Source organism: Cornus florida, unplaced genomic scaffold, assembly GCF_030987335.1.
Source record: "Cornus florida cultivar Cherokee Brave unplaced genomic scaffold, ASM3098733v1 CherokeeBrave_3.0.0_Hap2_Chr11, whole genome shotgun sequence".
Lineage (NCBI taxonomy): Eukaryota > Viridiplantae > Streptophyta > Magnoliopsida > Cornales > Cornaceae > Cornus > Cornus florida.
The window spans coordinates 37,662,822-37,675,232 of NW_026775581.1; the positions used below are offsets into that span (position 1 = coordinate 37,662,822).

At 37.1% G+C, this 12,411-nt stretch overlaps 1 protein-coding gene across 1 annotated transcript in view; it reads left to right on the plus strand.

Annotated features, from left to right (window-relative positions):
* The first annotated feature begins 370 nt into the window (after positions 1-370).
* LOC132285442 (protein transport protein SEC24 C-like) overlaps positions 371-12,411 on the plus strand; it is a 37,013-nt gene continuing 24,972 nt past the window's right edge. Inside the window, exons 1-5 of the mRNA XM_059787636.1 lie at positions 371-711; positions 1,105-2,150; positions 6,929-7,159; positions 7,491-7,565; positions 7,686-7,784. Coding sequence (XP_059643619.1) covers positions 1,206-2,150; positions 6,929-7,159; positions 7,491-7,565; positions 7,686-7,784 — 1,350 coding nt within the window. The 5' untranslated portion in view covers positions 371-711; positions 1,105-1,205. The remainder of the gene's footprint in view (positions 712-1,104; positions 2,151-6,928; positions 7,160-7,490; positions 7,566-7,685; positions 7,785-12,411) is intronic.

Genomic DNA, 12,411 nt, shown 5'->3' on the forward strand with positions numbered 1-12,411 from the left:
GTAAAATGGGGAGTCTACAATTATCATAAAATGTTTATATTTGATGATAAATGATATACTCTTTATCTGAAAATAATATAACTAGATTAATGATAAGTTGAGATGATTGCGAGAGCTGCTGTAGAATTACTTCTTATTAGTGCCATGAAAATGATTCTCAAATATGAGAGAGGGATGAACTCTTATATCGATCATTGGAACATATTGTCAAGATTGCAATGCTACTATGATTAGTTTAATAAATAGTTTTTATATTTATTTATTTACTAAATATATTATTTTTAAAAAATAATTTTTATGTAAAGGAGTCTTTGAATTTATTTATTTTTCGAACGGTAAATTTATTTATTTATTTTTCATCGTAACCACCTCAAACCAACGCACTCTCGGCCCAAACGCGGTGTTAGATCTTCATGTCTCTCTAGGCTCCATATCTCTCTAGATTTTCTGTGTCCGTCGGGCGTTATAGTGGTGGTAAGATAGTAGGATAGTTATTCAGATCTGCCTTATCGATCTTCACTCTTTCTCTCTGATTCGATTCGATTCGATTCATTTCGGTCGGATCACGGAAAAAATTGACCGGACTACAGCCCAAATCTGGACGAAAGGACCGTTGCTTCAATTCCAAATTGATCCGCCACAACACCTGCTTTCATCTCCTTCTTGTTTTCCTTTGCCCTAGACGCATTTCTGGCTAAACAAGCCCATGAGGTGAGTCAATTTCTGGTTTTTCTTTCCCGAATTGGTTTCTTCACACATACGTATATTCATATATAATGTATATGGGATGAAGATATGTACACACACGGATTTACACACACACACACACACACACACACACACACACATATATATATATATATATACATATGTATAAGATTTGATTTTGGTTTTTTGCCAAATTATTTAGCTTCAATTTTCATTCGAATATATTTTGACTTATTCTTGGCTTTCTCTTGTTGATTTGCAGAATTGGATTGTCTGGGTAGTTATATATATACATATGTATAAGATTTGATTTTGGTTTTTTGCCAAATTATTTAGCTTCAATTTTCATTCGAATATATTTTGACTTATTCTTGGCTTTCTCTTGTTGATTTGCAGAATTGGATTGTCTGGGTAGTTGTTGTCTGAATTACGCATTTTTTATATAAGGACCGATTAAAGATCTTGGTTTTTTGAATTGATTTTGGTTTTGGTTATCAATGGCAACTCCTGGGGGACCTAGACCCGGCAATACACCGCCTAATTATAACCCCAATTCTCTTGCTGATAATATGCAAAACCTTCAAATGAATCGCCCTACACTGCCGCCACATTCAGTGGTCAATTCAGGTGGCCCCAGGCCTCCGCCTCCTTTTGGCCAGCAACCCTCTCCATTTTCTTCATCAGCTCATCCTTCGTCTACATTTCCAGGGGCATCACCAATGGCCCCTCCTGGCCCGTCTCCACCAGGTGTCTTTCCGAGGGCTTCAGTGCCTCCTGGTGGTCCTCTGCAAGCCACATTACGCCCAAATGTGGATTCCAATAGACCCTCTGGCCCTCCTGTTAGTCGGCCTCCGCCGTTTGGGTCGAGGCCCCCACCTCCTGGGTCTTTACCCCCTTCCATGGGGAGTCCATCTGTTCCCCCTTCTGGGGTACCTCCTTCTGCTTTCCCATCTTCAGGACAAGTAGTGGCACCACTGGGTTCCCGTCCTGGCATGTCTGCATCTTCCCCTTTGATGACCCGTTCAGCCATGCCACCTTCGAGTACCCCAGGCCCAATTAGTAATGGACCGCCGATGTTTGAATCAGGGCCTTTGCAAGGTGGACCCCGTTTTCCTCCTGCTGGTGGTATGCCAGGACCACCAGTTGGACCTCCGCCATCATCAATGTTTTCGTCTGGGCCTCCTTCCCAGGTCCCAGGAATGCATCCTCTTGTTGGAAGTCCCCCTGCCAATGCATTTCCGAGTACTATGCAACCAGCCCCACCATTTTCAGCACCGCCACAAGGTGTGCCGCCACCTTCAGGTTCCTCACCATTTTCAGCACGACCACAAGGTATGCTGCCTCCCTCAGGTTCGTCACCATTTTCGGTGCCATCTCAAGGCATTTCCCCACCATCCGGTTCTCTTTATGGGCCACAGACATGGCTGACGCAGCCCCGGCAGGTGTGTTTTCAAAAACTGAAGTTTTTTGAATTGCTTTTGTATCTTCATACCTCAAATCATTCTGACATTAAGCTTATTGTAAAAGGGATGTGCCATTGCAATGATTGTGTTGGAAGCAAACTTTTTTCTGCTGTTTCTTCTTCTTGTTTCATAACGAAGGATATATGGTTTTTTTTTTTTTTTTTTTTTCTTTTTTCTTTTTTAATACTAAAACAATTTCCTATTTACTGGGTGCCTGGACTCCTTCGAAGTTTGAGTAGGAGTTTTTGATAACTTAGTAAATCAAATGAGAAAATAATTTAATTTTTCCCCATCAAATACAATAAAAAATAAAATAATTCTATCCACAAATATCGAACTAGTCCACATGTGCTTCTATAGTTCCTATCACTACAAATACTCCTAAGACATATTTTGGGTACAAGTTAGGGTTAGGGTTTTGGAGAGCATAAATCTGAGAGGAATTATACATATGTAGAGAGAGAGAGAGAGAGAGAGTACTTGATGAGATATTGACTTATCAAAAAAAAAAAAACCTGATGAGAGATGGCAGAAACAGAGAACTGATAAGTTGAGTGTGGATGCCAGAGGTCCATCGCGGTGAGAAAAGGATGGATTGAATACTTCACCGATTGATTTGCCCAGATTTAAAATCCGTATGCCAAAAATTTATCCAAATGAATTATAGAAGGATTCGGGCCTAAGATTTCAAATCCACCTGACCCAAATCCTTAAATCCAAACGTGCCCTTAAGGTTTATCTCAATTATGTAAAAGATATTTTTATAAAGATTTTGAAAGTTAAATCTAGTATAATAAGAACTGGGAAAACATTAAAATACGTTACACAAAGTTTGGTTGGAATCCAAGTCCAAATCAGTTTGAAAACTAAACTCCTAGTCCATTTCCGACTTGATGCGTTAGTGCATGAAAATTTTGTATTGGTATTTCATGCTTGCTACCAACTTATGTATTGGTATATGTCCTGTGTGTATTGGTGCACAAGGGTTACTAGAGTTCAATGCATTGGTGCATAAAAAAAAAGTACCGGTACAACAACGATCTCTTTGTCCTATTTTGAAAAACATTTGAGCACTTTTGTTTTTAACTCGTATAAATAACTAAAATAATTTTTGTGCGCAGGCGCGCGTGCGCACACGCACTCTTATTTTTTCTTAAATTTTGAGAGTCAATTCCGGTTGATCTTGAGTCAGCTTGGTTTACTTTGCACTTCAACTTCGATTAAAGAATATAAGTAGTAAATAATATATCTGGAATTGTTTTGAAATGAAATTTGCAACACTTGCACTAAAATATTCAACATATGTAATTATATGTATTCAATATTGTAGAAGGTTGATTTTTTGGTCCATCATGGTTTGTTAGCCCCACAGCTGTGGTGGACAATAACTCATCTCTTTGATAGTTTCTTGAACTTATTAGCCCGTAAAAGAGAAAAAAATACTACTGTTGCTCTCGTCACCAAATGTAACCTCATGATATTGACACCTCAACATTATGACTACAATCAGTATCACGATAATGGTGATGGATCAAAGGATGTTTAGCACCTGGAAGTCATTTAAGGTTTCGAAATTGATGTCCATCAAATTCGAAATCACCCCAAAATAACTTCATTTGCGTTGTTGTTTGTGAAATTCTGTGTGTTTTGGTGGGTAATTATACTTTTTAGTTTTGTCAAATGTAAACTTGTACGGCTTTGGCAACTTTGGATTGGAGTGCAGTAAAACTCAAGTTATATTGCATGTTATTATATATAGAACTTAATGATTTCTAATGGTAAGTATATTTATTTGGAAACCGAAAGAATGAGCAGATACATACTCTGACAATTTTCATCCCGTGCTTTTCTGTACTTCCCCCGCCTTTGCTTTCTGAATTTTGTTGGATGGATGCCTTGTACACCCTTGGGATGGTGAAGGCTAATCTTGGTGTCTCCTTGGCAACTTGGGACAAATAGGCTTTGAACTTTGTTGAACTTTTATTAAAAAAAAAAAAAAAAACTTTGTTGACCTTTTGTGAGGTTGGCTTCTAATATTGGTTTCACTTGAGGTGATTTTTTGGTTGTGATGATATGAGCTGCAACCAATGAATAAAATGTCGATGAAAAGGATATATTGCCATCTTGATGATGTGGATATGTCAATGAACTAATCATAATTGATTTTTATATTACAGTTGTGCTTCGATAGTTGTAACAAATCATGAAACATATAAATAGAACTTTGAGAAGTGTTAATAGATATACTAGTGCTTGATGTGGTGGCAAGTTATGCGAATGGAATATGTGTTTGACATAAAGGTGGTGCAGGCTATGAAAAATATGGATATATGAACGGATATTTAGCATTTGATACCAATATCACAAACATCTAATGAAGGATATTTATAACAAACCATGGAAGTTCTGAAAATAACTTCCGGAACACTTTGTAGAGAGGTTAACTTCCGCTTAGGGTGGCCTTTTTTGGATGGACAGTGGTTCTAGGGAGGATTTGACTATTGACAATCTGAGGAGGCATCAGATTATCGTCAATTGGTGTTGTATGTGCAAGAAGGATGAAGAGTCGGTTAGTCATCTTCTCTTGCATTACCTGGTAGCTCAAGATAGTTGGGCTATGCTTTTTGCTCTTTTTGGTGTCCATTGGGATATGCCAGAGTCCCCGTAGAGCTGCTTGGGGCTTGGAGAGGATGTGTAGTGAGAAGGCAAGCCCAAGCCCAAGATGCTTGGAGTCTGGCGCCCCATTGTTTATGGTCGGGGTTGTGGCGTGAACGGAATAGGCACTCTTTTGATGATGTTGAGGTTCCGATTTGGGTGCTTAAGTTTTCTATTCTTTATACTCTATTCTTTTGGGTTCAGGAATGGAATTGCAAATCAATGGGGAATATAGTGAATTTTGTAGATTCCGTCTGTATGGCGGGCCTTCTTGGTCTTGCTTTTGCTCTCGGGACACACACTCCTTTTTGAGCGCATATTATCTTACTTGCCAAAAAAAAAAAAAAAGAATAATAAAATACTGTAAAAGATAATTGTATTTGACAAATAATTTTGGTGAGTAAGACAATACAGTGTTATACCATCAAAGAAGGTTCAAATATAAATATGCATATCATAAATAGTTTTTATCGTTTCTGGTGTGTATGTGTTTGTTGGGGGCGGGGTTGTAAGTTAGCGAGCTTTTATTACTGAAAACTACTACTACATGAAACAATGAAGGAACATCACACACACAATACAAAGACAGAACTATAAACTCAGTAATGAATAGGTATGCATCATTGAACCTGCTGTCAAAAGACGCCGGCACATTCTCAGTCAATAGCAGAGACAATTGAGTCACAGTGCCTCTGAAACACAGTGGAACCTGAAGCTACAGCCATCCGAAAATGCTTCAAATATCCTAAACTACCCACAGTCTAATCAACGGCATTTACCCTTTTGCTATATCATCATCATCATCATCCTTGCCTTCATCCTGTACATATCACCAAGAAACTGAAGCTTAAAACTCTGTTGAATCCATAAATATACTATGTACTCCATGGAGTTCCAACATATTTATCAAAGGTTTTTTTTTTCCTTCCTACTTGGTACTCACACATGCATGTCTCTACTGAGATTTGAACCCCTGACCTCCCTTTGGGAAGTAAGAGGATGATACCGCTAGGCCACTGGCCCATTGGTTTATTAAGGTTCCATTTATGTCTTCTCTTGGAGGAGAAGCTGAGAAGAGAATGTTATAAAGAAAGAAAGGAATACCAAGTAAAGAAATGGTGTATTATAAGCAAGGATATAAACTATTTGAAAAAAGTTAAGGCAATATGAAAAAGTACTATAATTACCAAAAATATGTATATGAAAAAGTACTGTTTGAGGCACTGACAGTTATATATGGCGGTCCCCTGTTGCAAACTAATCTGGGAATAGTTGGATAATGTAGGATCAATTGCATGAAGAATTAAATTATTTTTATGAAACTTTGTACCATATGGGCATATTTGACAAGAAATATGCTTTTCTATTTCTGTTTTTTACTTTTCTCTTTTATGATAGACAGAGAAAGTTCCACATACCATTTCATCCTCATTGTATATCTGACATAGTTTAACTTTTTTATATTCATCATCATGAATCCATTTTTCTACTCCTTGCAGAGCTAATTCTTGTTTGTCTTTGAGGTTCTTTTATATTTTCTAACTGCTAGTTACTCTCCTTTTTTATCCACTTGTTTCTGTAGAGCTTTTACTTGAGGTTGTGAATGATACCACGGAACAGACTGCATAATCCTGGAAAAAATACAGTTTTATTCCTCTTTCAAATTTCATTTGATCTCTCTTTTGAAATTATTGGTGTACACGAATCTTTGTGGATGTGTTGGATTGCATTTCTTTTCCCACCAAATGAGAATTAGTAGGAAGTGCTTATATTTGCATTTTTTAATGCTTTGCATGAGTCAAATTTGTCTTTATCATTATTGATTATTGTTTTTCAATATTAAATGTATTTTCTACAAAAAGTTTCTATTTAAACATGGATTTGATTTTTCATCTGCAGTTGAAATTTGACAAACTTCGATGTACTTATGATGAAACATTAATGAGAAAATGGACCATTTAGGACAGCATTCCCCTCCTTGATTTCTGATTATTTGTGCTTATTTATGTAATATCACTGATATTCCTGGTTTCCATTGCAAGTGTACTCTGTGGATTTCTTTTCACTTCTTGATTTTGGATCTGATATAGTTATTTGTTTAGGTGGCTCCACCTCTACCAGTTCCTGCTTCCGCACAACCACCCAGAATGGTTGGAATGCCACCTACAGGTCCAAATCAATCTATCGCTTCTATATCACCTGCTATGGGTCATATGGGAGCCACTATGGCGGGGTCATCAAAGATTGATCCAAATCAAATTCCACGCCCAATTCCAAGTTCTTCGGTGTTACTGTATGAAACTCGTCTGGGCAATCAGGCCAACCCTCCTCCGGTATTTTATCAGACATGAACCTTATTATGAAAGGATATTACATTGTTTGATTTGAGTATTTCTAGTTTTTTGAAAATTTTTAGCATCTGTTAACCTTTACCTTTTTTGTCAGCAATGCAATGTCATTTCTGTTCACTTTAGCATACTCATGCCAACATGCGATACACACAGATGCATGCCATCATTTATAAACTGTTGCCCGTATATATCATACATTGGTGCATGTCATGTTATGATATACAATGATGAGTTTAGGAAATTCATTGTTCATTGTTTTTGTTCTTCTGTTACCATATTTTAACTGTTATTCCATAATTTTCCCCCCTTCAAGCCGGCTACAAGTGATTATATTGTCAGGGACACTGGGAATTGCAGTCCACGCTACTTGAGGTGTACCATAAATCAGGTCAAAATCAAGTACTTCAAATGCATATTGATTTTGGATTAAATGCTTTTCTTTTGTGCAGACTGGTATTGATAGTTACGGTTGCTGATTTAAAATTGGTTTCTCCTGTCATTTTAACAGATCCCATGCACGGTTGATCTTTTGACAACGTCTGGAATGCAGTTGGCTTTGTTGGTCCAACCCCTGGCCCTTCCTCATCCATCCGAGGAACCCATCCAAGTAATAGATTTATTTCTTATCTGATCTCTCTATTTTATTATGTCTTGGTAAATAGATCCAACATTAAGCCCTTGTTTGTTCATTGGAAAACTGCTTCTTACTTTTGGATGGATCCTGTCCTCTTCGGAGACCCTTTTTTTAGCTGTTTGGCTGGGGGGAATAAAATGATTCTGAATTTTTGTCCACCAGATGACTTGTTTTTGTATGCATTTTGGGGAAAGTTGTTTTTTTTGTTTTATTTTATTTTTTATTTTATAAGTAAAGTTGTATTAAGAAGTGTTCAAAGCATCCCTCAAAAACTACACAAGGCCAAATAGGGCCTCTAACTCTCAAGGAATCCAAAAAATCAACTATATCATTCATAGATATACAATTTTTCCCAGGCACCCAACAAAAAAGGGTGCTAATAATGGAGAACTTGATCCCACCAATAGGGGTGTCCTTCCATTCAAAAGATTTTCTATTTCTTTCAAGCCATAAACACCACCATTCAAAGAAAGCTCATAGTAAATTTTTGATGGCAATTAGTTGTGTATGGTGTAGTAATTGGGTTGATAGCTTGTTCTCTACTAAGTGAATAGCAAGACTGGCTGGTTTTGCCAATTGCACCTTACTCCTTCCCCAACCTGTAGAAACAAATGTTACTACAATAACCAATTAGAAAACTGTGTATTGGATCCAATATCTTGAAAATATGTGTTATTTTTTCAGCATCTTCTTCTTCTTTCTTTTTATTTTATTTATTTATTTTGTGTGTGTGTTGTTGTTTTAGATTGTAGGTTGTTTAGCCTTTACCTAACTAGTATCGGAATACCTAGTGTTGAAACTAATTTTAGTGTGAATGTTGATTAGTAGGATAAGTCAATAGAAACACATATTTTGTTCGGGTTCATTGGGTCATGCCTCGGAACTCGATAGGTTTGATTGAGGCTTGGAGAGGATGTTTAGTGGGATCCCAAGCCCGTATTTTTGGAGGGTGGCACCCTTGTGTCTTTGGCAGTGTCTTTGGAGAGAACGCAATAGAAGATCATTTGACGGCGAGGAGACTCCTATTGGGGTGTTGAAAATTTCTATTCTCAGTTCTATTATTTGTTAGGTTTCTGGGAGGAATTGTAAATATTTGGGGGAAATAGTTGATTTTTTGGACATTCTGAGAGACTAGGGGCCCTATTAGGCTCTTCTTTTGTTTTTGTGGGCCGCGTTCTCCTTTTGACGTTTTCTAATACAATAGTACTTATCAAAAGAAGGATAAGTCAGTAGAAATCATCATCATCGTCAACATCATCATCATCCTTGCCTTTATCTTGTATAAATGGGATCGGCTATATGAATTCTCCCTTTCCATTATATTCTTTTACAAGCCATATAACTTCTTGTATATAATTTTATAAAGTCATTTCTATTTACTTCATCCCAATTCCCAAGTTAGTTTTGGGCGGTCTCTCTATCACTTACCTTCAATGCAAACTGCAAACTAATCTTCCTTTTTTCACTAGTGCATCTATTGATTTACGGTGTATGTGAACTAACCACCTAAGCCTCAACTCTCTCTCTCTCTCTCTCTCTCTCCGCTAATTGGTGTTGCTCCTAATCTTTCTCTCACTTGTTGATTATTGATCCTATCTTTTTTAGTCACTCTTATCATCCATCTAAAAACTCTAGTTTCTGCTACTTGCATTCGTTGCTCTTGTTTCCTTTCTATCACTTAAAACTCTGCTTGGTATAAGATTGCTGGCCTAATAACTGTCCTATAGAATTTTCCTATTAATTTATTTGGCATTTTTAATCAGACAGAATACAACTTGCTTGTCTCCATTTTGTCTATCCTGGTAGTTACATAGTCAATCTCCCTATCTTTCTGCATTACAGATATCAAATATCAAAAATTATTTTGAATAATCCTTTGGTTTGGAATTTTTATAGGTATGTCGTCATTTTCTTAGATTTTGTTATATTTACATTCCATATATTTTTTTTCGTCTTGCTCATCCTTAAGCCTTTTACTTCTAATGCTTTTCTCGATATTTCCAATATTCTTCTTAAGGCTTCCTTCGAAGTATCCAATAGTACTATATCATCAGCAGACAACATGCACTATGAAATGTATTCTTGCATATCTTTCGTCTTTTCATCTAATACAATTGTGAATAGATACAGACTTAGCACTGATCCATGTTCTAACCTTGCTTTTATAGAAAAATCATAGTTGCTTCTTATGTGGTATGAGGTCCAGTTCTTGTCTTGTTATATCTTTCCTGAATGATCTTGTAATTTTTAAAGGGACCTGTTGTCGTTGTAACGCACACAAAATTATATCCATTTGCACTCTCATATGCCTTCTCTAAGTCTATGAAAACCATGCACAATTAATATATTATTATTTTAATTCTACAATCTTCTATTAGTTGTTTGTGATCAGGATTGTAGGATTGCATTATCCTACGATCCAAACTTATCAAGCTGATCTGGATCATATGAAAATTCACAAGGAGGTATGATCGTGGTAGGATCATTGGTGGATTGTTTAAGATCGTAGGATCTTGCCACAGGATTGTTCGAGATCGTAGGATCATTCAGGTTCATTATGCATGCGAGAAATCTGATATATATATATATTTTTAAATACTAAAAATTCTTGTAAAGTTTTTATTATTCATGTCCTTGTTTCCGTTGCCCAGCACAGTGGCACGCAGGCTTAATCGAATTCAGGGGAATTTTCTGTGGGGTGGCATTGGAGAGGAATTTAAGTTCTACCTTGTAAATTGGGAGAAAGTTTGTACCCCTATTGAAAAAGGTGGGTTGGGGATTCGCAAGCTGGAATGGGTGGATAAAGCTCTGTTGGGGAAGTGGCTGTGGAGGTTTGGGTGTGAGAGGTCTGTGTTGTGGAGGCGGATTATTGCTTGCCGCTTTAGGGAAGACCGGGGAGGATGGAAGTCTAGTGAGGTGACTCTTCCAGCGGGTTTGGGTGTTTGGAAGGGAATTCGGAGGGGTTGGGATGAGTTTTCAAAACGGATTAGGTTTAGAGTTGGGAATGGGAGTCAGGTTAGGTTTTGGAAGGATTTGTGGTGTGGGGATGTTGTGTTGGCGAGTAGATTTCCTCGTCTGTTTAGGATAGTTGTGGATAAGCATGCTATGGTTGCAGAGTATTATCGGCTTGATAACGGGAGTAACTTGGGATGTGATTTTCCGTAGAAACTTCAATGATTGGGAGCTGATGGAGATTACAGATTTAATGGGTTTATTGTTAGGCAAGTGGTGGAGTGGGAGGGCAGGGATGAAATGGTGTGGGAGGGAGGATCCAATGGGGTGTTTGAGGTAAGGTCGTTTTATCGAAGTGTCACGGAGTCTTTACGCACGGCTTTTCCTCGGAAAGCTGTTTGGAGGACTTCAGCACCAGTAAAGGTGGCTTTTTTTCACATGGATGGCGTCTCTTGGAAGCATCCTCACTCTTGATAATCTTAGGAGAAGACGCCAAATTGCTATTAATTGGTGTTTTATGTGCAAAAAGGCGGGGGAATCTGTGAACTATCTTTTGTTGCATTGCCCTATTGCATCGGATATTTGGGCCATGTTCCTGGCTATGTTTGGTGTGGATTGGGGTTGTTTCAAGGGACACAATGGGGATGTTAGAGGCTTGGAGAGGGTGGCTAGTGGTCAGACGAATTAGAGATGCTTGGAGGGTTACTCCGCTTTGTTTATGGTGGGGTCTGTGGCGTGAGAGGAATAGGAGAGCTTTTGAAGGAGTTGAGTCTCCTATTTGGGTGATTAAATCGAATATTTTACACTCTCTTTATGTTTGGGTGAACGGGAAAAGTTGTTCATCTACGGATATTCTGATGGAGTTTATGGACAACTTGTATTTGTAGTGGTGCCTATGGTGTCTTTTGATTTTGTTGTTGAGGGTTCGCTCCCCTTTTTTGTTGAGCCTTTTTTCTATTAATGAATATTTTCTTGATTACTTATCAAAATTTTTTTTTAAACATTCTATCAATAACATTAGTTGTTATAACATATATAATTAATACTTAGTAGATGATGTTACAAATTTTCTAGGTATATTTCATCAAATAGTAATTTTGTTACTATAAAACATACATTTTCATAAGGAAGAAAGAGAAATAGAAGAATCTGAACCTTGAACTTCTCCCATATAAAACCGTACTCGTAAAGTACTTGTCATTAGGGTTCAATTTTCAGAGCTACATGATAAAATATACCTACATGAACTTGTGTATAAACACATGTTCCATATGTTTGTGATAGCATATTTATTTTTCTCATGTGTAAACCTATTCTCTATATATTTAAAAATTCTTTATGTATGAATATTGTTTTAGTTTGTTTTTGCACAATTTGTAGGACTTACAATATTCGATCCAATCCTACGATCCAATCCTATGCTCCAATCCTATGGACCCGCCTTAATTGATCTAGCATGGGATCCCGATCCTAACAACCATGCTTTTTGCTAACTTATAAATAACTTCTTCACCCTCTTTTTTACCTAATTTTTTCATATAAATCATTTAATGTGTTTTCTCTAGCTTTATCTACAATCTTCGTAGCTTCATTTTTTATTTTCTTATGTTTCTCTAATTCCTCTTGTTATTTTTTTTTTTCCATATAA